Raw genomic sequence first — 25648 nt, forward strand, 5'->3', positions numbered from 1 at the left:
CTATTGAAGTCCCCAGTCCTGGCTCCTCTGGAGCAGTTGTGTAGTCCATGGGCTGCCTGAGCCCCTGCACCTCTGGAACCCTCTTTGGGAAAAGGATCCCTGCTCTCCAGTGTCTCAGGTTATCCACATTCCAGCCCCCCTATTGGACACTTTCCCTCCAGGGATAGGCAGGAGCCCAATAAATATCCAGGCTGGTCATTTTGAATCTTCTGCCCTAAGCTCTGGAAACTTCTTCCAGAGGCAGGGAGAAGTAATCAAACTCCCAGCCTGTGAGACCCTGAACAGGCCAGAACAAACAATTACTGCTCCCTTGGTTACAGAAAGGGGCAAAGCTAAATTTGCCTAGCAGGCTGCTTACATCACCATCATCACCAAAGCAATCCCAGTGCTGTAATGAAAACAAATGATCATATGTAACCATTTATCCATAGACACTCTAAGGAAGTATCTCAGGAACTCCTAATGTAAAAGGATGCTTCAAAATTTCACATAAACAGGATATAGGATATCTTGGGGCTTTCCATCCATGATTGTTTGCAGAAAACTCAAATTTTCATATTACAAGGAAGTTTGATTTATTTTAAAAACAATTCTTTATTGAATTGGCACCAAAAAGAAAAGGAAGATACAGTTCAATTATGAAAACAGAACAATGAGGAACATGACATTTAAAATGATGATGATAGTAGAAAATTGTAGAGGCTGAAAATTGAAACAGGAAGGTTGTTTTAAAAACATTATATTTCAAAATGGCCTGTTTTACAATTATACATGTCATATATTTTTTTTAAAGGGTAACTCCACTTTTGTGGAAAAAAAAAAAAGCAAATAATAAAAAAATAATAATATAGTGTACTGTATACATTTGTGACTCAAGTCATATTGTATTTAAATTTTATTAAAAATTACCTTTCCCTAACTAATAACTTTTGTTTTGTATTCCTGCAAAGAAATAAAGAATTTAAATAAAAAAAAAAAAAAAAAATTACCTTTCCCTTTCTAACTGCAGCGCTGTGATATTCTGTAAATGTATTATGGCTACCTGGAGGCGTTCTGTACGCAGATGGTATACAGAATGCCCCCTGAAAATGTAATTTCCTGCTGTGTGATTGGCTCACTGATTTTGCCAGAAGTCTGCACTAAAATACAAGTCAGATTTTTGGCATTCCCATCAACAAAAATTAAAAGACCCTGCCACTTTCCTCATTTGAGCCCTGCAGGTGCAGCAGCTAACTGATAATTATAAAACCACTCCCATACAGAGTCACTATGCACGTGGACACAAATAATCAGCTACTCCTTTAGAATAAAAAAGGTAGGAAACTGCAAAAAAAAAAAAAAGGAATATTTTAAAAGGCATAAATACCGTGTGAGATAAAAAAAAATTCAAAAGCCACCATTTTATTCTCTAGGGCAGTGATGGCGAACCTTGGCACTCCAGATGTTTTGGAACTACATTTCCCATGATGCTCCACTACACTGCAGAGTGCATGAGCATCATGGGAAATGTAGTTCTAAAACATCTGGGGTGCCAAGGTTCGCCATCACTGCTCTAGGGCCTCTGCTTTTAGAAAATATATAAATGTGTAGGGGTTCTAAGTAATTTTCTAGCAAAAAAAAAAAAAGAATATTTTAAAAGGCATAAATACCCTGTGAGATAAAAAAAATTCAAAATTCAAAATCCATTTTATTCTCTAGGGCCTCTGCTTTTAGAAAATATATAAATGTGCAGGGGTTCTAAGTAATTTTCTAGCAACAAAAAAAATAAAAAAATGAAGATTTTAATATGTATATGAAAAAAAATAAAAAAATGCCCTAGTAGGCAAGGGGTTATTAAATACAGCGTTGCATTAATTTGTGTCTTGTTATGTGTACCTGGGGTTCAGATTTAAACATTTTGGCGATTTCATTTTGCTGCCACAGTTGTACTATGGTGGAATGTTTTAGAGTGTATTTTTCTATCATACAAGATAAAATGATATCGCCGCTTTTTGGAATAACTATTTTTACGTTCTTCTTTGGTTTTTCTGCAGGACTAGAAGATGATAGGGTCATCCGCCTTTTTCGTGGCTCTGCAAGTATTAATATTTTTCCCAAAAAAAGGGTCTGCACAGCAAGGTAAGCAATACTACAAATGACTGGTTTCTAAAATAAAATATTACTACTGGGTCCAAAAGGGTTCAGCATGTCAAAGAAGGAGCACAGCTTTTTTTTTAGGAAATATACAGTGACATTTATATATTCACCTTAGCACAAGGATAAAAAAAAAAATGTATGCAGCTCACAGACTAGAAGCTTAGGGGGTTATTTACTAAAGGAAAATCCACTTTGCGCTGCAAGTGCACTTGAAAGTAAAGCCGCTGTAGATATGGGGGGGACATGCAAAGGAAAATAAAAAGCAGCATTTTAGCTTGCTCATGATTGGATGATAAAATCAGCAGAGCTTCCCCTCATTTTAGATCTACCAGATTTAGAGCGACTGCACTTCCAAGTGCTCTTTCAGTGCACCTTCAATTGCACTTGCAATTCATTGATTTTGTCCAATAGACATTGTAAGGCTGGGTTCGCACTTCTCCCGTGCGTCCCTGTACAATGATTCAGGTGCAAATCAGGTCCGAATTTCTGAATTTGCACCTGATTTGGAGCCAAAGACGCACAAGATCATTCTGCAATACAGACCGCAGCCGTCACGGAGGGGTGTGAACCGGCTCCATTGAAATATAAGTGTGAACCCAGCCTACATATATGGCCACCATTATGTTATAGGGAGATGTGCATCACATTAATGCAACACATTGGGGTTATTTACTAAAGGCAAATCCATTTTGCACTGCAAGTACACTTGGAATTTCAGTCGCTGTAGATCGAGGGGGACATGTAAGGAAATTTTTGCTTATATATGATTGGATGATAAAATCAGCAGAGCTTCCCCTCATTTCAGATCTTCCCCTCAGGTCTACAGCAACTGCACTTCCAAGTGCACTTGTAGTGCAAAGCGCATTTGCCTTTCGTAAATAACCCCCCACTGGTTTGAATTTACTAAAGGCAAAGAGACTGTGCACTCTGCAAGTACAGTTGCTCCAGAGCTTAGTAAATGAGCAGAAGCTCTGCTGACTTCCATCATCCAATCATGTGCAAGCAAACTTGCTGTTTTTATTTTATTTTCCTTGCATGTGATTGGGTATACTTTGCCAAGTGAAGATTTACCTCATTCACTAAGCTCTGGAGCAAAGTCACTTGCAGAGTGCACAGTCTATTTGCCTTTAGTAAATCAACCCCTATTTATTGGTGGCTGAATGCCCCATGAGGTTCCTGCCACAGTTATAATTGCCTCATTTATTTTATTTGTTTATAGCATTTATTATTTGTATTTGTATTTATTAATATTTATTATTATTATTAATGTCATTTAATCAATTAATTATTTGATGCATTATAATTATTAAATGTTTTATTAATTAATTCATAATTCATTTTTAAAATTGTTATTATAATTAACATATTATAATATAACACATCATTTATATAATAATAATAATAATAATAATAATAACAATAGCAATAATAATAATAGTCTATTATTATTATTATTGATATTATTTAAAAGATTATTTAATTTATTAATTTATTTAATATTTATTCATGTATTTATTTATTCATATTTATGATGTACAGTATTTATTAATATGCATATATTGTATCTATTATTTGCCTCATTGAAATAACGCCTCATGTGGTTCATGCCTCATTTATTACCTAAAACCTCAACCAAAGGTTGAATAACACTTGGCAATTAATACCTCAGTTTGTGAGTAACGTGGTATACAAGCATTTTGAAAGTCGAGCAACATTTTTTTGACTTAATATACAAGCAGTACAGTCCATGTAGTAAAGCCACTGGTGTATGCAGTACTGCATGTGTCCAGGGGTCCGGGGTCACTGGTGGCTCCCAGCGCTTCCTGGAGAACTTGGAGACACTCCCAGCTGGGTGGGGCGGGCCTGAAATGCGTCGGAGCATCCGGAAGTGTCAACAGTTCCTGAGTGTCTCCGAGTTGTTCAGGAAGCGCTGGGAGCCACCAGCGCCCCCCTCCTCACCCCTGGCCACATACAGTACTGCATACACCTAGTAGTGGTTGTGGAACGAATCACCTGAGTTTCCATTATTTCTTATGGGGATTTTCGCTTTGATATACGAGTGCTTTGGCTTACAAGCATGTTTCTGATACGAATCACGCTCGCAATCCAAGGTATTACTGTATATGGCAATTGGGTGGCTCTCAGATCAGCTTTCAATCACAATCATGTCATTGTTCCCAGGATCAAATGGGTAAAAATCAATCAAAGCACCCCTTAATGCCACTGAAAAGGCATTTTAATCAATTTCAAGCCCTCCTTCTATAATTTTATAACATGAAAACAGAAAACATTTTGTTTCAGAGCTGATAGGTAGCAACTTGATTGCAAAGTACTGTATGTGACCAACCACTTTCAATTAAGTTTTAGAATGTAGTTTTGTAGTTGGCTTTGCATGAACATCTTCAGCTTTAGGCAGAGTAGGCCTTCGCCTAAGGGAGACAGCAGCTGACAGTTTTACGTTAGTGCGTGCACATGTCACATATTTTTCCTCTTTCCCTGTCAAAAAAAAAAGAAAAGAATTTATGAAATGTCAAAATCCCCAAATGATGTCAGAAGATGAGCTGGCAAGAATGAACTATAAACACGGTTCTTTTTTAAATTCCTTTTATTACTTTTTTCTGTTTTTTTTTGTAACACAATATAAAAAAATGAGGTTGATGACGCAAGACTTAGCTTTACCAAAGATGGCAACATTTTGTGGAAATCTCTGGGCAATAAAAACTCTCAATTTCATTCCTCTCTAGACCCTTTAAATGGCTCAAAAAGTGAACCTGTTGGTCTGCTCCCTCCCCCAGCCTGGAACAGTTTTTGTTGGAGGGGGGAAGGTGGGGTGAATACGGATTTTTATTGGAAACCACTCCCAATTTTTAAGTCTGCACCAAGGTGGGGATAATGTCTCTTGCTTGCCCCCTCTCATCCCCTCCTGCAGCCTTCTAGGGCACATCACATGTCCCAAGAGGATGTGGGACCATTTATGAAACAAGCAGTGGTTCCTCAAGAAGCCACAGCTGAAACCCACATCCAGCATGGCATCACCAGATCATCCCCTCCTGCAACCTCCTAGGGCACATCACATGTCCCAGGAGGCTGCAGGAAGATTTATGGATTGAGCCATGTGCTTGTAGGAAGCAAGCAGTGGTTCCTGAAGAAGCCACAGCTGGAACCCGCATCCAACATGGCATCACCAGCTCATTCTTTCCTACATCCTGCAGCCTCTTAGGGAACATCACATGTCCCAGCAGGCTGCAAGACCATTTATGTTAGAGGGTGGCTACATTTGTACTCCTTGGTCTTAGTCCCAGTGTATGTAGGAATGTAGCCACCCTGCCTTAGTCCCGCTGTATATAGGAATGTAGCCACCATGCCTTAGTCCTGCTGTATGTAGGAATGTAGGCACCCTGCCTTAGTCCTACTGTATGTAGGAATGTTGCTATCCTGCCTTAGTCCCACTGTATGTAGGAATGTAGCCACCCTGCCTTAGTTTTGCTGTATATAGGAAGATAGCCACCCTGCCTTAGTCTTGCTGTATGTAGGAATGTAGCCACCCTGCCTTAGACTCGCTGTATATAGGAAGATAGCAACCCTGCCTTAGTCTTGCTGTATGTAGGAATGTAGCCATCCTGCCTTAGTTCCGCTGTATATAGAAATGTAGCCATCCTGCCTTAGTTCCACTGTATGTAGAAATGTTGGCACCCTGCCTCATTCCCACTGTATGTAGGAATGTAGCCATCCTGCTTTAGTCCCAGTGTATTTAGGAATGTAGCCACCCTGCCTTAGTCCCACTGTATATAGGAACGTAGCCACCATGTCTTAGTCCTGCTGTATGTAGGAATGTAGGCACCCTGCCTTAGTCCTACTGTATGTAGGAATGTTGCTATCCTGCCTTAGTCCCACTGTATGTAGGAATGTAGCCATCCTGCCTTAGACTCGCTGTATATAGGAAGATAGCCACCCTGCCTTAGTCTTGCTGTATGTAGGAGTATAATCACCCTGCCTTAGTTCCGCTGTATATAGGAATGTAGCCACCCTGCCTTAGTTTCACTGTATGTAGGAATGTAGCCACCCTGCCTTAGTCCTGATGTATGTAGGAATGTAGCCATCCAGCCATTTCACTAAAAATTGATTACTACAGGGCCATTAAGTAGTGAACGTGTATGGGATATTTTGGAGAATAAGGATATTGTTTACTGTCACTTTAAGTCTTGTGTGTAAAGTATAATAGCCCCTCACAACCAATAGGGAATTACCTTTTGAAAAATGTATTTCTGAGCTCCTTTTGGGAGAAAAGAGATGATTCATTAATCTATGCAATGAGTTTTGATCTTTTTGATAGAGATATATCTGCGTGGAAAACAGCTTGCAGCAATCACTGACTCTATACACCTAATGGGATTGGTTTGTGATTTCTGAGTTTCTTTTCTCTTAGTACGGATTGGAGTTTTCTGCTATCATTCTCGCTCTGTAAAGTTCTATGGCCCTTCTGAAGCAGTTTGGGAGGTAATGGAACCTTTTCATGGCCCCTCAGAGCTCACAGAGAGAAATATGTTCCACTAGATTGTGAATTTTCATCCCCCAGAGCCAGTTTGTGGTTTTATTCTTCGTCCCATGCAGAAACCTCCTCAAACTTCCTCAACAAATAAACGAAACTCCAGGCTAAGAGTTTAAAGAACAGTTAGGAACTGCCAATGGATTTGTCATTCTGTTCAGTCAGTCTTGTGATCCCGACACCCCTTTCTACCAGTGCACAATTAGATCAAGAATACGACCCGACCTGCTGATTGGGTAGGGAAGGCTTACACTTTCTGCCCCAGAGACACAACAGATACACTATATTACCAAAAGTACGCACATGAACTTTAACCTCCCTGGCGGTATTCCCGAGTCTGGCTCGGGGTAAGATTTAATTACCATAAGCGGTATTCCCGAGCCAGACTGGGGATCGCATCGCTGGATCCATGGATGGGGTTACTTACCTTGTCCCCTAGATCCATCGATGTCTCCCCGCTGTGATCAGCATTCGCCGTGTCTCGCTCGATCTGTAAAGCCCTTGTACACACGGTCGGAGATTCCGATGGAATGTGTCCAATCGGACCTTTTTGTCGGATATTCCGACTGTGTGTGGTCTACATCAGACTGTTTCCGTCGGAGTATCCGACGGACCAAGTTTTCCAACTTGTTGGTAAAATTTTCAGACAAAATGCTCATATCGGACATACTCCGATCATGTGTAGAGAATTCCGATCGGACAAAGTGCCACGCATGCTCAGATCAAATTCCTACATCAAAGCTATTGGCTACTAGCCTGAACGTAGTCCCGTCGTAACGAAATAACGTCATCACGTTCTGAACGATCGGATTTTCCGTCAACTTTGTCCGATCGTGTGTATGCAACAGTTTCGGACAAAATCCGTCGGACAAAATCCAACAGATTTGGTTGTCGGAATGTCCGACCGTGTGTACAAGGGCTCACAGTGCCGAGCTCCGTTCCCTGCGAGCGTTGTGACGCACGTGGACGGAGTTCGGCGCCAAATTCAAAAAGTAAAAAACACAGTATAGATACAGTATACTGTAATCTTACAGATTACAGTACTGTATCAAATAATTACACATCCCCTTTGTCCCTAGTGGTCTGTCCAGTGCCCTGCATACAGTTGTATATTATAAATACTGTTCTTTATGCCAGGAAACTGGAGATTGTCCATAGCAACCAAAAAATGTCCCTTTACATCAAAAGTGGTTATAGACCAGCTAGAAAACAGCGATAATAAATTAGAATCACTCGCAGAATTGAGCGAAAGTAATTTGTGGGGAAATTCGTCATCAAACACTAAAAGTAATGACAGCGACAATTCTGAAACTCAGCATATTTCAGTGTTTTTGATTTGATTACATTATTGAATAATTTTTATTATTATTATATTATTATTTGTTATAATTATTTATATTTATTATATATATATATATATATATATATATATATATATATATATATATATATATATATATTATATTATATTATAATTTATGATTTCATATTTCAAATTTTATCATACCCGGGGTGTCTATTAGACTCTGGTTTGGACGGATTTAAGTGAATTATTTCTAAGAATTACAGACCTACAATATAAAACACCAAATTTCCATGCAAAATAATGGTACAGCTTTCAGCACCTAAAATCTGAAATAATCATACCGCCAGGGAGGCTAATGACATCCCAGTCTTAGTCCATAGGGTTCAATATTGAGTTGGCCCACCCTTTGCAGCTATAACAGCTTCAACTCTTCTGGGAAGACCGTCCACAAGGTTTAGGAGTGTGTCTATGGCAGTGATGGCGAACCTCGGCACCCCAGATGTTTTGGAACTACATTTCCCATGATGCTCAACTACACTGCAGAGTGCAGGAGAATCATGGGAAATGTAGTTTCAAAACATCTGGGGTGCCGAGGTTCACCATCACTGGTCTATGGGAATGTCTGACCATTCTTCCAGAAGAGCATTTGTGAGGTCAGGCACTAATGTTGGAAGTGAGGACCTGGTTCGCAGTCTCCGCTCTAATTCTTCCCTAATGCCGCGTACACACGATCGGAATTCTCGTCGGAAAAAGTTCTGATGGTTTTCCCGACGGAATTCCGATGGAATTTGGCTCAAGCTGTCTTGCATACACACAGTCACATCAAATTCCGATAGTTTATAACGCGATGACATACATCACGTACGACGGGACTAGAAAAGGGAAGTTCAATAGCCAGTAGCCAATAGCTTCCGTCTCGTAGTTGAATCTGAGCATGCGTGATTTTTGGCGCGTCGGAATTGCATACACACGATCGGAATTAACGAAAGAAAGTTTTTCCTTCGGGAAAATTGAGAACATGCTATCAATTTTTGGATGGCGGAAATTTGGACAGCTAAATTCCGATGGAGCATACACACGGTCGCATTTTCCGATGAAAAGCTCTCATCTGTCTTTTTCCTTTCCAGAAATTCCGATCGTGTGTACGCGGCATTAGGCATTCTGTTGGGTTGAGGTCAGGACTCTGTGCAGGCCACTCAAGTTTCTCCACTCCAAACTTGCTCATCCATGTCTTTATGGACCTTACGTTGTGCACTGGTGCGCAGTCATGTTGGAGCAGGGAGGGGCAATCCCCAAACTGTTCCCAGAAAGTTGGGAAGATGAAATTGTCCAAAATGTCTTGGTATGCTGACGCCTTAAGAGTTTCCTTCACTGGAACTAAGGGGCCAAGCCCAACCCTTGAAAAATAAACCCACACCATAATCCCCCCTCCACCAAATGATTTGGACCAGTGCACAAAGCATGGTCCATAAAGAAATGGATGAGCGAGTTTGGGGTGGCAGGACTCTGTGCAGGCAAGTCAGGATCCTCCACCCCAAACTCACTCTTCCATGTCTTTATGGACCTTGCTTTGTGCACTGGTCCAAACATTTCTCAGGGGTTGGGCTTGGCCCTTTAGTTCCAGTAAAGGGAACTCTTAAGGCGTCAGCATACCAAGACATTTTGGACAATTTCATGCTCCCAACTTTGTGTGAACAGTTTGGGGATGGCCCCTTCCTGTTCCAACATGACTGCGCACCAGTGTACAAAGCAAGGTCTATAAAGACATGGATCAGCGAGTTTGGAGTGGAGGAACCTTTTCAACACAGAGGAACCCTTGAAATAGTTCTCCGGTCTCGGGGAACCCCTGATAAAAATTAGAAATCTACAACTCATGATACATTAGTGTGATGGTCAGTGGGAAGAATGGTCCTTACACTTGTGGTCATTGGAAAGAATTACCTCCTTACAGATCGTTAAAAAGATCAATGGTGTCAGTGGGAACTTATCTGAGAAGCAGAAATTGCCCAATGCTGAAGGAACCCCTAGCGACCTCTGGGGGGAACCCTAGGGTTCCATGTAAACCTGGTTGAGAATCACTGGTTTAGATATTGGAAGAGAAATTTTTTTCAAAATAGTCAAAGAATTGGCCATTGGATTTTTCTTGTGGCCTGGAGGTGTAATGATTTAAGCTCTACATTTAAAACCAGTGAAGGGAAGAATTTATAGTGACATGTAAGGGGAATCCGAAACTGAGCGTTTCTTCAAGGCCTCCAGGATGGAGGAGAGACGGAGTATACGGAGTATACGGGTGAAGGAGTTTCCTAGAAAAGCGATAATCTTGTCTCCTCTGGCTATGTGTGACGGCTGTCAGGGATGATGTGTACTCTACATGGAGACTGTTGACGGCTGGATGGCAGGAAAAAGTATAGTATTCTACATCGCTAATTGTGCGTCTGACCTTTGCTCCCATTCAGCTAATGGTTTGCTGAAAATTTAAACACTGTATGGTGGGTATATTGTATGTATGAAAGATTTTAATTACCATCCCATTTATACAATTTTTTTATATATTGGTATCTAGTGATAGGGCATTAAATACCCACCTGTAAGGCCCAGTTCACACCAAAATGCGGTGCAGGGAAGGCACCACACCACAGGTGAATGCGGGTGCCACTGTATTGTTAATGTATTGTTAATGGCACCTGAAATGCAGATTGCAATTAAGCACATTTGCAACAATAGCCAACCTGACTGCCCCCCCCCCCCCCCTCAAATAAACACCGTTTACTAATGCCGGCCATACACGGTTCAAATTTCGAAAGAATTTTCTTTCAAAAATCGTATCTAAGAATTTTCGTATGAATTTTCGCACCATTAGGCCGGGTTCACACTATAGCGATGCGGGAACGCCGCGAATCCGCGGCGTTTACCCGCATCGCACACCTCCCGCCGGCAGTTCACACTGCCCTATGCGGACGGCTGGGAGTGTCAATGTTATGTTAATGACACCCCCAGATCCGTCGGCATATCGCAGTGCGATCTGCCGACTCGCACAGGAATCGGATCGCATGGTGTGAACCCCCATGCGATCCGATTCTGTTGCGGACCCAAAAAAGGGTCCCGTGCGAGTTTGCTGCGGGAGCGATGCGAATTCAGCCATACTATCTGTATGGCTGAACTCGCATCGCTACGGAGATCGGATGTGATTTGCTGTGCGAATCACATCCGGATCTCCCCCCGCAGCAGTGTGAACCGGGCCTTAGTGGGCTGCAGCAACAGCCGATTTTCGTGCGGAAATAAAATTTGAGGAATCGGACATGTTGGAAATTTTTAGAAAAACGAATGATTTTCTAATCAATGATGGGAGAATCGTGCGAGAAACGTAAGAAAATGTACGGAGATAAAAGAAAATGTATGGAGAGAAAAGAAGATTCCCAGCCAAGAAAATTATTTTCTGTAGCAATATGAGGTGAAATTGAAGGCTTGGTCGGCCGAATTTCGAAAATCAATGGTGGCACCATCGGATCACAAAAAAAACGAATTTTCTGATTTTGAAAAGAAAATTAGTTTGAAATTCGACCATGTATGGCCTGCATAAGCTTCATTTATGAATGAACACAGAGTGATTAGTACCGCTCACTCATTGTGTTCATTCAGGATTGGAAGGCGCTGGCAATTGTGACATATTTGTTGGACCCTTGCCCCACTGTCCATCCTGAAGGATACTATTGTGTCCTTCAGCTTCCGGTGGAAAGGAGACGGGGAAAGGTGACAACATGGTGGAGGGTGGGGGCACACAGTGGGGCCTGGGCAGCAGGGAGAAATGTTTGATGCACAGGGAGGGCGACTGGTACAGCAGGGGGACAATTTCTGGAACCAATTCCCTATATGGCTCTCTCTGCTGCTGCTGAAAGCTGGCTTCTCTTGCTCCTGCCGGATTTCAGCTGCTGTAGAGAGAGCCATACAGGGGATCGGTTCCAGTAATTGTCACCCACCCCCCCTCTCCACCAATCACCTTACCTGCCCACATCCGATTCACCCTGCCTGGGCATCCTGCTGGCATGGGCTCCATAAAGGACTAGTGGTACCCCCTTATCCATGGCCATGTGTTGCTTAGTGCATTGTGTTCTGAAAGGGTAGTAATTTGGGTGGGCTTTCAAAACAGGGAAAAAACGCACGCTCTAGTGTGAATTGACACTAATACTGTACTCATAGGTAAATAATATGGTAATTATGTCAATAATAACTGTAAGGCTCAGTCCACACTGGGGTGACCTGTCAGGCGACTTAGTCCCCTGACTAGTCACGTCCCATTTAGTGCAATGGAACAGTTCTAATTGGAGCGACTCAAGTCACTCTGACATAGAAAAAGTTTCCTGCATGACTTGGGGGCGACTTGCATTGTCTTCTATTAAAGAAGGCCGTGATGCCGCCATGCTGTGCGGCATGTCTTCAAAGTTGGGCGACTTTGAAGCCTTTCTAATGTGAACCGACACTAATATTTATATGTACTGTAACTAATAATAGTAAGGCCCCATTCACACCTGCAGGTTCCGGTAACACGCACAGAAATGCACGTTTATTTGCTTGCATTCTGAAAACCTGCAATGTGCTTGCGGTGCCATTATTTGTTAATGGCACACCAAAGGCTGCAGGCATGGGGAGGGAGGGCTAAACCATCATAATCCTTACATGGGCGATGATTGAGGAATTGGGAGAGGGCACATTTCAAAAAAAGGTACTCCCTGAAAAAAAAAAAACTGCCAATCTATTAGAGGAGGTTAAAAGCTTTGGACAATATATTAGGAAGCTGCTAACCTGAACCAGGAAACAGTGTTGTCATCGGCATGGCCATATGGGATTGTGGTGGTTCTCAACCTTAACAACCCACATGCAGGTGAATACTAGACTTGTGCACAACTGAAAATTTTGTTTAGTTTTCGGTTCGTTGTCATTCGTAAAATACATCATTTCGTTCTGTTATATTTGGTATGTTACGTTACTACGTTTTCGGATAATTCATTATTATTCGTAGAGTGTCGAATTCATTCATTCGTATTCGTTGAAATTTGCTATTTATGTATGTATAGACATTCGTGATAATGATTCGTAGTTTGGAAAGTCGTTTGTTTATTGAATCTTTTAACACACACAATGAGAACTTCTCTTCTCCTCGGCTCAAATACAATACAACACCCTTCTAACTCAGTCCTCAGGAATGCACTTTGCCAGTAATCCATCCTCCGGCACAAAATTAATTAGCTGATTGGACTATAAGATTTACTTTGAGCTGACCTTTTGTTTCATTAGATCTTTAAAGAATTACCGAATCATGTTGAATTCATTCAAATTCATTCGTTATATTTCTTTCGTATTCGTTGTAATTCGTTATTTTTTTATTCGGACATTCGGATGCATCCGAATGTCCGAAAGATGCAAAATTCGGCCGATTTTCGTTTCGTTATAAAACGAATTGCACAAGCCTAGTGAATACCTACTGAATTCTGGAATCTGCAACCCATCTAAATAATTTTTTTTTTTTATCCATCAAAAAAACTTTTATTGGTGACATATATAAAGCCCAATTTAACAATAACCAACCACATGTACAGCTAGCCAGGGGTCTCAGAGTATTCCAAACTTGCCCGGACTCCCCCTATGCTGATAAATAATATTTTCCATCCTAATAGTATTACCTACCGCAGTAACCCGTTCCCTAACTGTGAGAAGGCTCTCCGACTTCCAATGCAATAGTATTAGTTTGCGAGCCAGAATTAAGGCCCAAACAATAGACTCTCTGGTGTGATTCTTCCATTCCAGTTCATCTAATAAGTTTAGCAAGCAGAATTTAGCTTCCAAAGGGAGTTATACTTGAAATATCCCGTTCAGAGTGCCCAGCACCTCCCTCCAATATGGATACAGCTTTGGGCAACTCCACAGTAGGTGAATCAAATCACTGTGGTCTCGTTTACACCTAGTACACACTGGAATAGATAATAGTCCCAAAATGTGTAATCTATGAGGGGTATGGTACACTCTCAAAAGGATATATAACTGCGTTAGTCTCTGAGACACATTCAAGGAACAAGTAGTTATGGCTTGCAGAGCCTCCTCCCATTGGTCCTTACTAAGCTGACCCACATCACTCTTCCACTTTGTGTTTTTCCAGAAATATCTGGAGTAGCATGGCATTTCATTGCGATATGAAGCCTTTAGAAGTTATAGTCTCTTTAAGTTAAATAAGGGTGTTGGAGATACAGACCTGTCAGAAGTTATACTCTGAACCATTATGGCATGCCGTAATTGCATGTAGTAGAATTGCATAGAAGTCAGTAGACCATACGCCTCCCGCAGAGCCTCAAAGGAGAACAGATCTCCATTATGGAAAATTTGCCTTAGATACAAAACGCCAAACTTCTTCCATATTGCACCATGTTGAATTTTGGCTAATTCGAGGCAGGTGTCATTAGACCAGATGGGGCTAAACTCTGTAGCGCCTACCACCTCCTGAAGATATTGAGCTTTATTCCATACCTTCGGAATTAAATTATATGTTGGGAAGGTTTTATGTGGCTTAACGAAAGCCTGGGCTTCCAGAGCCACTGGAATGGAACCAACCTTCACTGTGTGCAGCATCACTGCCTCGGAAGAGCTATACCCCGTGGCCCCTTGTTCTTTACTCCCTATTAGGAGGTGCTGCAGTTGCGAAGCCAGGTAGTATAACCAGGCATTCAGCAACGCCAACCCAGCCTCATCTTTGGGTTGTTGCAGATGTTCCAGTTTTATTCTGGGGGGACGATTTTTCCAGGTTAGCATCCAAAATATGGCATTGACAATCCTAAAGGTCTTTAAAGGAATCATCACCAGGGAGGTATGAAGGAAATACAGCAGTTGGGGCATAACAATCATCTTAATGAGTAAGAGAAGTGTCAGTATCTCCAAGCAAAAATCATTGTGTCATCTACATATAGCATAACTTTTTCCTGTCTGTTACCATAGCAGAAGCCAGTGATGCCGGGTTATCTCTAATCTGAATAGCCAATGGTTCTATGGCTAGTTCAAACAGCAGGGGCGGCAAAGGGCACCGCTGCCGTGTGCCCTTCTCCAGTGTAAAAGTGTGAGACATTCTGCCCGACTCTCGAATGGCTCCATGAGGATGGCAATACAGTAGGCGAACCTAGGAGAAGTATATCCCTCTAAATCCAAACCTTTTTAGGACCTCCCATAAATACTCCCATTCAATGCTATCAAAGGCCTTCATAGCTTCTAACGATAGCAGAGCTCTAGGGCCTTTATTGTCAGCTAGTGACTGCATATTTAGAAAAAGCCTTCGTATATTGACAGCAGTAGATCTATTTGGCATAAACCCAGCTTGGTCGGAATGGACAACGGAAGTAATTACCCTACTTAGCCTAAGTGCCAGTATCTTTGCTAAAAGTTTAACATCGCACTGCAGCAGTGAGATAGGTTGACAAGAGCGTGGATCTACCAGGTCCTTACCAGGTTTTAAAATAAGGACAAGGCCGGCTTTAGACATTGAGGGGGGGCAAAATACTTTGCTCCCTTGCAGTGTTAAAGACTTTTAGTAGTTGTGGCAATAACACCTATGCATATTGTTTATACATTTCCATGGGGAGGCCATCCTCCCCTGGGGCCTTACAATTATGTAAGGCATTAACCGCTGTCTGCAGTTCCTCTGGTGTAAGCGGAGAGTCTAGATTGTGGTAGTATCCATTTAAATATTTACAAGTATTAATCTTGCCTTCCTCAATCTTTTTCTCATGGTCCACACATTTGCAGTAGCATCCCATAGTCTACATTGGGTAAAAGTCTCATAGAAGTCTAGAGTTTCTAGGAAAAAAGTAGGAGGAAAAGTTAGGCTGGCATGGTGTAAACTTTGTGTTGAGTATATCTTTTAAAGTTCACCGTGATCATTTTTTTTACTTCACAGATTAATTAACTGTGACACTTTCTTCTTCTTTTGCAGCAAGATGCGAGAATATATACGACTCTGATATAGTGTTTGTCATTGATGGGTCTTCTAGTATTGGAAGGGCGAATTTCCGAATGATCAAGACATTTATGGAAGGGTTGGTGATTCCTTTTGCAAATGTGGTTGGCCAGGACAAAGTACGCTTCGGTGTGGTGCAATACAGTGATGACCCAAGGTGAGTCTTCCAATTTAAAATTGTCAGCAGTCATTGAGATTTTCAGCAGTGCACTGGTCCCCAACCAGTGGCTTGTGTGTTCCATTGTACCTCCTAGGTCTAATGTTGTTCATTGCAGCAGTAAAGTGGTTATGCCAGCCATACCTGCAAAGACCAGGCCACCCAAGTCAGCTCTGGCTCAGTCTCAGACAGACAGATTTTTTGTAGATCTCAAAATAAGATTTTATAGATAGACCTGCACATTCTGACCATTTATTATCTCTGCTAAACTTTATTGAGAACACCCATTAAACATTCATAGTGATGGAGGACAAAACAAGTGAACCCACGGAGTTAATAGCTGGTTGAACCTCCTTTGGCAGCAATGACTTCAAGCGAGCACTTGAATTTTTGACCATTTCTCTTTACATACTTCAGCTCAGACACATTTGTAGTATCTCTGGTGTGAACGGCTCTCTTGGGGTCATTCCACAGCATCTCTATGGGATTGAGGCCTGGGCTCTGACTGGGCCACTCAAAAAGACCCACTTTCTTTTTCTAAAGCCAGTCTGTGGTGGATTTACTTTGATGGGTCATTTTTCTGCTGCATCACCCAACTCCTACTAAGCTTCAGCTGGAGAACAGCCACCCTGACATTATCCTGTTAGAATATTTTGGTGAATTTGGGATTTAATTTACCTCTCAATAATGGCAAGTGGTGCAGGTCCTGGGGCAGTAAGGGGCAAACCCAAATCATGATGTTCCCTCCATTTTATTTCACCGTTGGGATGACGTTTTGATGTTGGTAAGCTATTCCTTTTTTGCACCATACATAGTGCCGAGTGATCTTACTCAACAATTGAACTTTTGTTTTATTCATGCACAAAACATTTTCCCAGTAGAAATGTGGCTTGTCAAGGTGTTCTTTAGCAAAAATTCAAGCGTGCTGCAATTTTTTTGGGAGAGCAGCAGCTTCCTCCATGATGTTCTGCCATGGACACCCTGCCTATTCACCGACTTATGTATGATATGAACAAGGGATGTCTGCCAGTTCCGGTGATGTCTTAAAACCTTTATCTGTTAGTTACTTCTTGACCTCATTCAGAATTCTACATTGTTTCTTGTGAGTCATCTTGGCTGGGCACCTACTTCTAGGAAGACTGGCCACAGTACTGTCTATATTTATAGAGAATTTGTCTAAGCCCCTGTACACACGGTCGGACATTCTGCCAACCAAATCTGTCGGATTTTGTCTGACGGATTTTGTCCGTCGGATCTTGTCCGAAACTGTTGCATACGCACGGTCGGACTAAGTTGTCGAAAAATCCGATCATTCAGAACGTGATGACGTAATTTCGTTACGATGGGACTACGTTCAGGCTAGTAGCCAATAGCTTTGATGAAGGAATTTGATCTGAGCATGCGTGGCACTTGGTCCGATCGAAATTCTCTACACATGATCGGAGTATGTCCGATCGAACCAGTTGGTCGGAAAATATTTCCAACAAGTTGGAAAATTGGGTCCGACGGATATTCCGACGGAATCAGTCCGATGCATACCACACACAGTCGGATTATCCGACAACGCGGTCCGATAGGACACATTCCGACGGATTCTCCGACCCTGTGTACAAGGGCTAACTCTTCACTGATGGATGCCTAAACACTTTGGATTTCTGATGCTTCTTATGAACAGCAATCTTAAATAGTTTGAGTGTTTTTTTTTTGTTTTGTTTTTATCAAAGTAGCTATAAACTACACCTTCAAAAAACTAATTTCATTACTTGGACTCCAGGTGTGCAAACTACTAACTCTCATTAGTTTTCATTGAAGTTATTAGTCTATGGCTTCACTGACTTTTTCCACCAGCACTGTGACTGTTTAACCACTTGCTTAATGGGCACTTAAACCCCGCTCCTGTCCAGACCAATTTTCAGCTTTCAGCGCTGTCACACTTTGAATGACAATTGCGCGGTCATACAACACTGTAACCAAATGAAATTTTTACAATTTTTCCCGCAAATAGAGCTTTCTTTTGGTGGGATTTGATCACTTCTGCGGTTTTTATTTTTTGTTATAAAATTTTAAAACAGGTAATTTTTCTCTTTCATTGATGTACCCTGATGAGGCGCACTGAGATGCACCGATAGGTGGCAGTGATGGGCATTCATGGGTGGCAGTGATGGGCACTGATGGGTGGCAATGATGGGTGCTGATCGGTTACACTGATAGGCAGCACTGCTAGGTGGCACTGATTGGCACCACTGGTGGGCATTGATAGGTGGCACTTGTGGACATTGATAGGTGGTACTCATGGGCATTGATAGGTGGCACTGGTGGGCACTGGCAGGTGGCACTGGCAGGGGGTACTAGTATGCACAGATGAGGCATAATTGCCTCTTCCTCTTCGGGACTGATGTCCCTTGCAGATAAGCCGGTGATCAGCTTTTTTTTCTCCTCACGCAGATGAGCCAGTGATCAGCTTTTTTTTCTCCTTTCTCAGTGTGATGAAAAAAAAAAAAAAGCGATTAAAGAGTTTTTGTTTACATCATGTGATCAGCTGTCATTGGCTGACAGCTGATCACATGGTAAGGGGTCAGGACCGCCCCCTTACTCGGATCGGTGATCACCCAAGTCTCTGTGACTCGGTGATCACAGCGCGCACTGCGAGCAGGGAGCGTGTACAGGGGAGATCTAGATCTATATATATATATATATATATATATATATATATATATATATATATATATACTCTACCTCCTGCTAAGTTTGGTACAGCCGAAGCTGTGTTAAATGAAAAAAGTCCCTAGTGTTGCCTATAGGTTCCCCACAGCTGATCTTTTCCTATTATTGACTCCCCCATGTTTTGTTCTGCACTGTGTTGAGGGGGACATCTTGGTTTTGGCAGTATAGGCGTGCACAGGGTGTGTGCCAGGTGTGCCTGGGCACACCCTAATCACTATGTGTGGTGCCATTTCCCCCTACTGCCCAGGCTTCCTCCTGTGTTAGAGAGCAGAGGAAGGGGCTAGTAAATTTTTTTTTTTACAATACCGTTCCTTCTCTAAATTAACACAATGAACACGCACACTGTGTTCATGCATAATTAAAGCAAACTGAACAGTGTTTGCTATGCTTCAGTTCTGAAAGAACTGGAAGCCACTCAGCACACAGCACTTCCCATTCATTCACTGCCCCATGCAGCTGTCTGCATAGAAAGGCATGTGTGTTTGAGGTTTGGGATGCACACCCTAATGCAATAAGCTGCGCACACCTATGATAGGCAGGGTTTTGCTTCCTCATCACAGAGCCGCTTCCTAATCATTGAAGATTTGATGACTGAGAGCCGGTGAATGGGTAGGGGTACATTGTACCCCATACTCATTCACATAGGGTGGGGGGCCGGTATCCGGGGGCCCCCTTATTAAAGGGGGCTCCCAGATTCCGATAAGCCCCCCGCCCGCAGACCCCGACAACCAACGGCCAGGGTTGTCGGGAAGAGGCCCTTGTCCTCATCAACATGGGGACAAGGTGCTTTGGGGTGGGGGGGCCGCGCGGCCCCCCCTTCCCCAAGGCACCCCCCCATGTTGAGGGCACGTGGCCTGGTACGGCTCAGGGGGGGGGGGGGGGCGCTCGCTCGTCTCCACCCCCTTTCCTGGCCAGCCGGGTAGCGTGCTCGGATCAGGGTCTGGTATGGATCTGGGGGGGACCCCCACGCCGTTTTTTCTGCATAGGGGGTTCCCCTTAGAATCCATACCAGACCTAAGGGCCTGGTATGCTCTCGGAGGGGGAACCCACGCAAAATTTTTTTCATAAATTTGGCATGGAGTTCCCCCTTCAGAGCTCATTCTCTGATTGGCCACGGCAAAAGTCGCCTGGCTTGGGGCGACTTAAAGTCGTGTTGTAAGTCGCCCCAGGTCGTGTCTAAGTCATGTTCAAGTCGTCTCCAAGTTGCCTCACAAAGTCATCCTGGAAGTCGTGTCGCCCCTGTGTGAACCGGCTCTGATAGAGGAATCCTTAACAAGAAGAGGTGCAAAAAGCCATGTTTTATTGTATAGTATTACTGTACCTGTACACAGTAACGCCAAAAACTGATATTTCAGTTGTAGATATTATGGCAGTGGCAGGTTAGATCCCCCATTGGCTAATTTTAAGCGCTTGTGTAGAATTCCTACAGGTCTTGGAAAGGTAATGGATAGATGAAAACGTTATCATTGTCAGAATCCCTGAGAGAGAAAAAAGAAGCTGACAAGTAAATTGAAGCATTTTTTTTCATTCACCTAAAATTGAAATACCAATTTTAGGTGGGCTTACCATTTAAAGTACAACACCATTGTTTTGATCTTTTTGGTTAATTTGGTAAAACTGATTTGGTAAAACGCTGATGTAGAATAACCACTTATGGAAATAGAGTTTAGTGCTTGTCCTGTTCCCTCATGTTTTATACGTCTCTAGAATTGATCTCTATATCCAAGGACTATGAGGAAATACAGACACCTCACATTCTGGGTGTCTGTGATAATGTCAACATGAGGCTTTAGATATGGATTACCTTGTAAATGGAATGGCCAACTCAGCAGTACAGATATGACAGGTCCACTTTACTTTAGCTATTTCATGATAAATTGGATTTCTTTTCTTTCTCTAGAACAGAGTTTGAATTTTCCCGATACCGAAATGGAACTGAGGTGATCCAGGCCATCAGAAACCTGGGCTACAAGGGTGGAAACACGCGGACTGGAGCAGGCTTGAGATACGCTGCAGATAACTTCTTTGGTCTTGGCACTATTCGGGCCAATATTCCTAAGGTACCAATATTAAGACACACCAGAATGAAAAGACCCCCCCCCCCCCCAAAAAAAAATCATACTAACTGGAACAGGAAGAGATTTGTTGGCCACAGAAACGGCAAATCTTTTACTTGTTGGTTTACTTGGAATGGGTAACTGCTAGCAATATAAGTCACCTTTATTGACTGTGTGTATGGGGAAGGTGGGGTGTTGAGAATGCCAAAACCCAAAAAGTTGACGGGTAAGAAGCTTTTTCAGGTTTTTTTTCTATCTGTGTCCCCATGGGGCAAAATCTCCCTTACTTCCTGTCTTGCTGACCATTTTAAGTAAGTATTAATAAAATGCACAAAGAAGCCTTGTATGGAATTCTTTCTTTCTGATGCTTTTCTGCGAAATGCATCAGTCAAGGAGTTTTTCATGTGTAGCCTCTTTGTGCATGTTGTCTGGAACAATAAAGCTTTATTAAAATGCTAAGGTCATCGGTGTGTAATTGGTTTCTTTTGCTGGGAAATACATGTAAGGAGCAGCACTCTTGCCTAGCAGTAAGAAGGGTCGCTGGTTCAAATCCCAACCACAACACTACCTGCCTGGAGTTTGCATGTTCTCCCTGTGCCTGCGTGGGTTTCCTCCCACAATCCAAAGACATGCTGGTAGGTTAACTGGCTTCTGTCCAAAATTGGCCCTAATATATGAATGGGGACCTTGGATTGTGGGCTCCTTGAGGGTAGGGACTGATGTGAGTGTACAATGTACAGTGATAGGGACAATTGTAGACACTCGCTCTGGATAGACTGGTGTATTTATTCAACCTTACAAACTATGAAACTATGAGTGTTGACAAACTCCATCCAGTGCCAGCACCTGAGTTCCAGACACCATAGGATTCTGTGGGATTTATGGGGAATGGCCCAGTCTGCTAAGAATAGAACTTGGCAGACATTTTAAGGGCTAAGTTCACCTTTTACATAAATTTGGAAAGAGTATTGTTTAATGCAAACACCATAGCTGTAGACCTTTTCTGGCTCCCATGGAGTCTGGTCAGAATACTTTGATGTTTTAAATTCCTATGTCCAGGCTTATTTCCAGGACATGACAGTCCTTGCGCCCTCAACACCACCATCACAGGAGTGAGCGCTCTTCCTGATTCAGAAGCTGCACATTCCCACCAGGAAAAGCTGCACATTCCCACCAAGATTCTCACACTGCTGTAGCCCCTTTCCATCTCATATTGTGGGCTGCAACTAAATGGCCACCAAGCCACTTTAGTTGTCCTCAAAGTAGAAGGCTCGGTGGCCATTTTGTTATGGCCCATGTCCTGAAAAAAAGCCAGGAAGTAGGAATGTAAGGGCAAGGCATCACAAGGGACACAAAGGGCCTACAGGTATGGTATTTGCATTAAACAATATTTTTACAAAATGGCACAGTGTATAGTAAACTACTGAAGGCCTCTTGTCTGCATGGGCAATGTAAAAAGTGAACTTACCCTTTGATTTTTTTTCCAGTCTGATGTGTATTTCTCTTTGACTTCACATTGTAGAATTTCCCTCTCATTTGCTGTGTAGGTGAACCTCATCACTAAGAAAGGAATTTTTTTATTTTTAAAGTATATTTGTAAGATATAGTTTCATAGTTAGTAAGGTTGAATAAAGACAACAGTCCATCCTGAGTGATTGTCCCTATCCCTATATTGCACACTCGCATTGGTCCCTACCCTCAAGGAGCCCACAATCATATACTAGTGCCAATTTTGGACAGAAACCAATTAACCTATCTGCATGTCTCTGGATTGTGGTCAGAAACCAGAGGAAACCCATGCAATGCACAGGGAGAACATGCAAACTCCAAGCAGGTAGTGTTGTGCTTGGAATTTGAACCAGTGACCCCTTTTACTGCTAGGTGAGAGTGCTACCCACTACACCACTGTGCCACCCAAATATGGTTTGTATGTGTTTATATTGATATAAAAAGATTATCTCCTGCTCGTTTATTATGACAGATAATATGTACATGGGCTGTGTGTATGTTTTGTAATGTTTGTAACTGTAAAGCAAAAATCAATAATAAAAAGATATCTGATTTAAAAAATAAATATAAAAATAATATAAAATAAAAATATATATAAAAAAAAAAAAAGAAGGAAATTAAGGAATTCTTCTCAACAGGGATACACCCTACGAAGCAACAAGATGTTGAGGGTGAAGTTCCACTTTATATGGTGGTCTTGGGCTCCATGTCACTTGATCTTCTTCCCACAATAGTGTCTCTTCTCTGGCGTTGTTTTTTGAGTGCTGTAGAATTTTCATCTCTGTTAAATAATCTTTGAAATTATATTTTTGGCTTTCTAGATTGCAGTTTTGATCACGGATGGAAAGTCTCAGGATGATGTAGATGTGCCTTCTCAAAGACTAAAGAACCAAGATATCAAAATATTTGCTGTTGGTGAGTCCTTTATCTGGTCTTAGTTGATTCTAAAGAGCTGAGAAGTCTTAAACTGGCCATAGATGGAGTGATTTTCTTTTCTGCAAACAGACTCAGTGTTGCTGGGGGAATCCCTCCCGTGGAGTCATTGTGTTCTGATGGAGGAGGGTGGGGGGAGCTATCCCCCTTGGTAGAACACAGTGATTACTGCTAGCGGCTATAATAGCCACTAGCAATAAATTGCGCGTAAAATCCGACAGGCTGGTTTTACCCAAGTTGATCGATCAGTCAATTTGGGTACATTTAGCCTGCCCATACATGGTTTGAATTTCAACCGGTCCCTGCTGAACCGTCCAAGGTTTGAACCATCTATGGCCAGCTTTAGGGTCAAAACTGACTTTCTGTCCTGAACTCACACGTTGTCTCTCTGCACTTGAGTGCACATAAAAGTATCAAATAAAAACCATATATCTGTAATTTAAGCTTATTTCCACCTTTTGCACGATGTTACATATTACACCTATGTCATTCATTCACAGAGATCTGAATAAACTACAAGTCCCATCTTCCACTACGGCAGATGGACTTGTAGTCCTCACTGGAACATGGGTGCGATAATTACCATTCTATTCATTAGAAGGGGGCACAGGGGGACGGGGTCTAGTCCTGCTGTCTGTGTCAATGGACGCAGCAGCAGAACTCAGGAGTACGCACGAACGGGTTTCCGAGGGGGCACTCAATGCGGGGAGGAGTCAGGATCACAGCTGGTGGACCCCAGAAGAGGAGGATCAGGGCCGCTCTGTGCAAAACCCTTGCACTGAGGAGGTAAGTATAACATGTTTGTTATTAAAAAAATAAAATAAAAACACCTTTACAACCCCTATAACCAGGGTATCCAAGTTTGTAAGCCAGGTCTAATGAGAATGCCAATGATTTTCTCTGTTCATACGTCAAATATTTAATTATGTTGAGTTTGCCATTTGGATTCCTCCTAACTACATATATAAGCCCTGAAGAAGAACATTTATAAACTGATGAAATGTGTTGGCTGTTTTATATTTCCTTGTTAAAAACCAACACAGAATAAAACATTTTTGGACTTCTAGCTCTTTGGTCTGGTGCTCAATTAAGATTTCTATACTAGATTTTTTTTTTTAGCTGTCTGTGTCCCATTGGGGAGATTTCCCTTTAATTTATGTCCCATATATGCAACAGGAAATTAGGGAAAATGACTCCAAACTTACTTGGACTTGGTCACCATGACAAACAGAGGGTAAATATCTCCAGTGAGGACACAGACAGCAATAAATACCTAACAGACATTAGAAAGAGTGGGCTTTCAAACATATTTTAGAATCTAAACCCAAATTATATCTAAAGATAATACATTTTTGTTTAGTGTTGGATTGAATGGTGATGCCATGGGTTAGGCTCAGAGACCAGCAGCTATAGTAGTAGAGAAGCTCCCATCGACCAGCAGGACAAGTACACAAGCAGGTCACCCTGGAGGTTGATGCATGCTCACCCAAGGTGTGGGGTCTAAGCACTAACTGGCATTTTCCTGATGGTCTAGATGAGTTTTGCTGCATGTTAGGACCAGGTTGTGGTCCTTAGGATTGCCCCACCTGGAGGTGAGCAAGCCAGGGGCCAGTAGCAGATATAGCAGGTAGGGATCAAAAGAAACATAGTCAGTAAACAAGCCAGAGGTCAATATCTAATGGTAGTGGAAATAGGGACAGATGCAGGTATGCAAAGGAGCAAGATATCTGCTACGTAGAGCACAATAATCTGGCAAACAGGTGCAGAGACATGGCTTAAAGAGGGAGTCCGTGAATTTTTTTTTAAAAGTCAGCAGCTACAAATACTGCAGCTGCTGACTTTTAATAAATGGACACTTACCTTTCCTGGAGTCCAGCGATGTCGGCAGCCAAGGCCGAGCAATCGCTCGGCTCTCGGCTGCTGCCAGCATTATTCTTGGTGTGGGAATCAGGAAGTGAAGCTTTGCAGCTTCACTTCCTGGTTCCCTACTACGCATGCGTGAGCCGTGCAGGGCAATGGGAATGGTCCACGCTGTCTCTGGAACCCGTCTGTGACCCAGCAGACAGAGCGCCAGGACAGGAAGAGAGTCTATGCCCGGAAGTGGGTGCAAATACCTGTCTTAGACAGGTATCTACACCCCCCTCCCCCCTGAAAGGTGTCAAATGTGACACCGGAGGGTTCCAAAAAGCAGAGGTTACATTTTTGTGTGAACCACCACTTTAAATCAGGAGATTCAAAGGAGGAACAAAGAGTTCAAGTTTCACCAGAAACAAGAGGCAAGGCAAGA

At 42.4% G+C, this 25648-nt stretch overlaps 1 protein-coding gene across 2 annotated transcripts in view; it reads left to right on the forward strand.

The window, feature by feature from the left end:
• COL7A1 (collagen type VII alpha 1 chain) overlaps nucleotides 1–25648 on the forward strand; it is a 294429-nt gene that overhangs the window by 40497 nt on the left and 228284 nt on the right. For both annotated transcript variants that reach the window (XM_077451699.1, XM_077451698.1), the window contains exons 2-5: nucleotides 2034–2118; nucleotides 15958–16138; nucleotides 20763–20922; nucleotides 23250–23343. In XM_077451699.1, the coding sequence (XP_077307825.1) occupies nucleotides 2043–2118; nucleotides 15958–16138; nucleotides 20763–20922; nucleotides 23250–23343 (511 nt within the window). In that variant the 5' untranslated portion in view covers nucleotides 2034–2042. The remainder of the gene's footprint in view (nucleotides 1–2033; nucleotides 2119–15957; nucleotides 16139–20762; nucleotides 20923–23249; nucleotides 23344–25648) is intronic.

This window comes from Lithobates pipiens, unplaced genomic scaffold (assembly GCF_037356315.1).
Source record: "Lithobates pipiens isolate NorthernLeopardFrog02 unplaced genomic scaffold, aLitPip1_a1.2 Scaffold_23, whole genome shotgun sequence".
In the NCBI taxonomy this organism is placed as follows: Eukaryota; Metazoa; Chordata; class Amphibia; order Anura; family Ranidae; genus Lithobates; species Lithobates pipiens.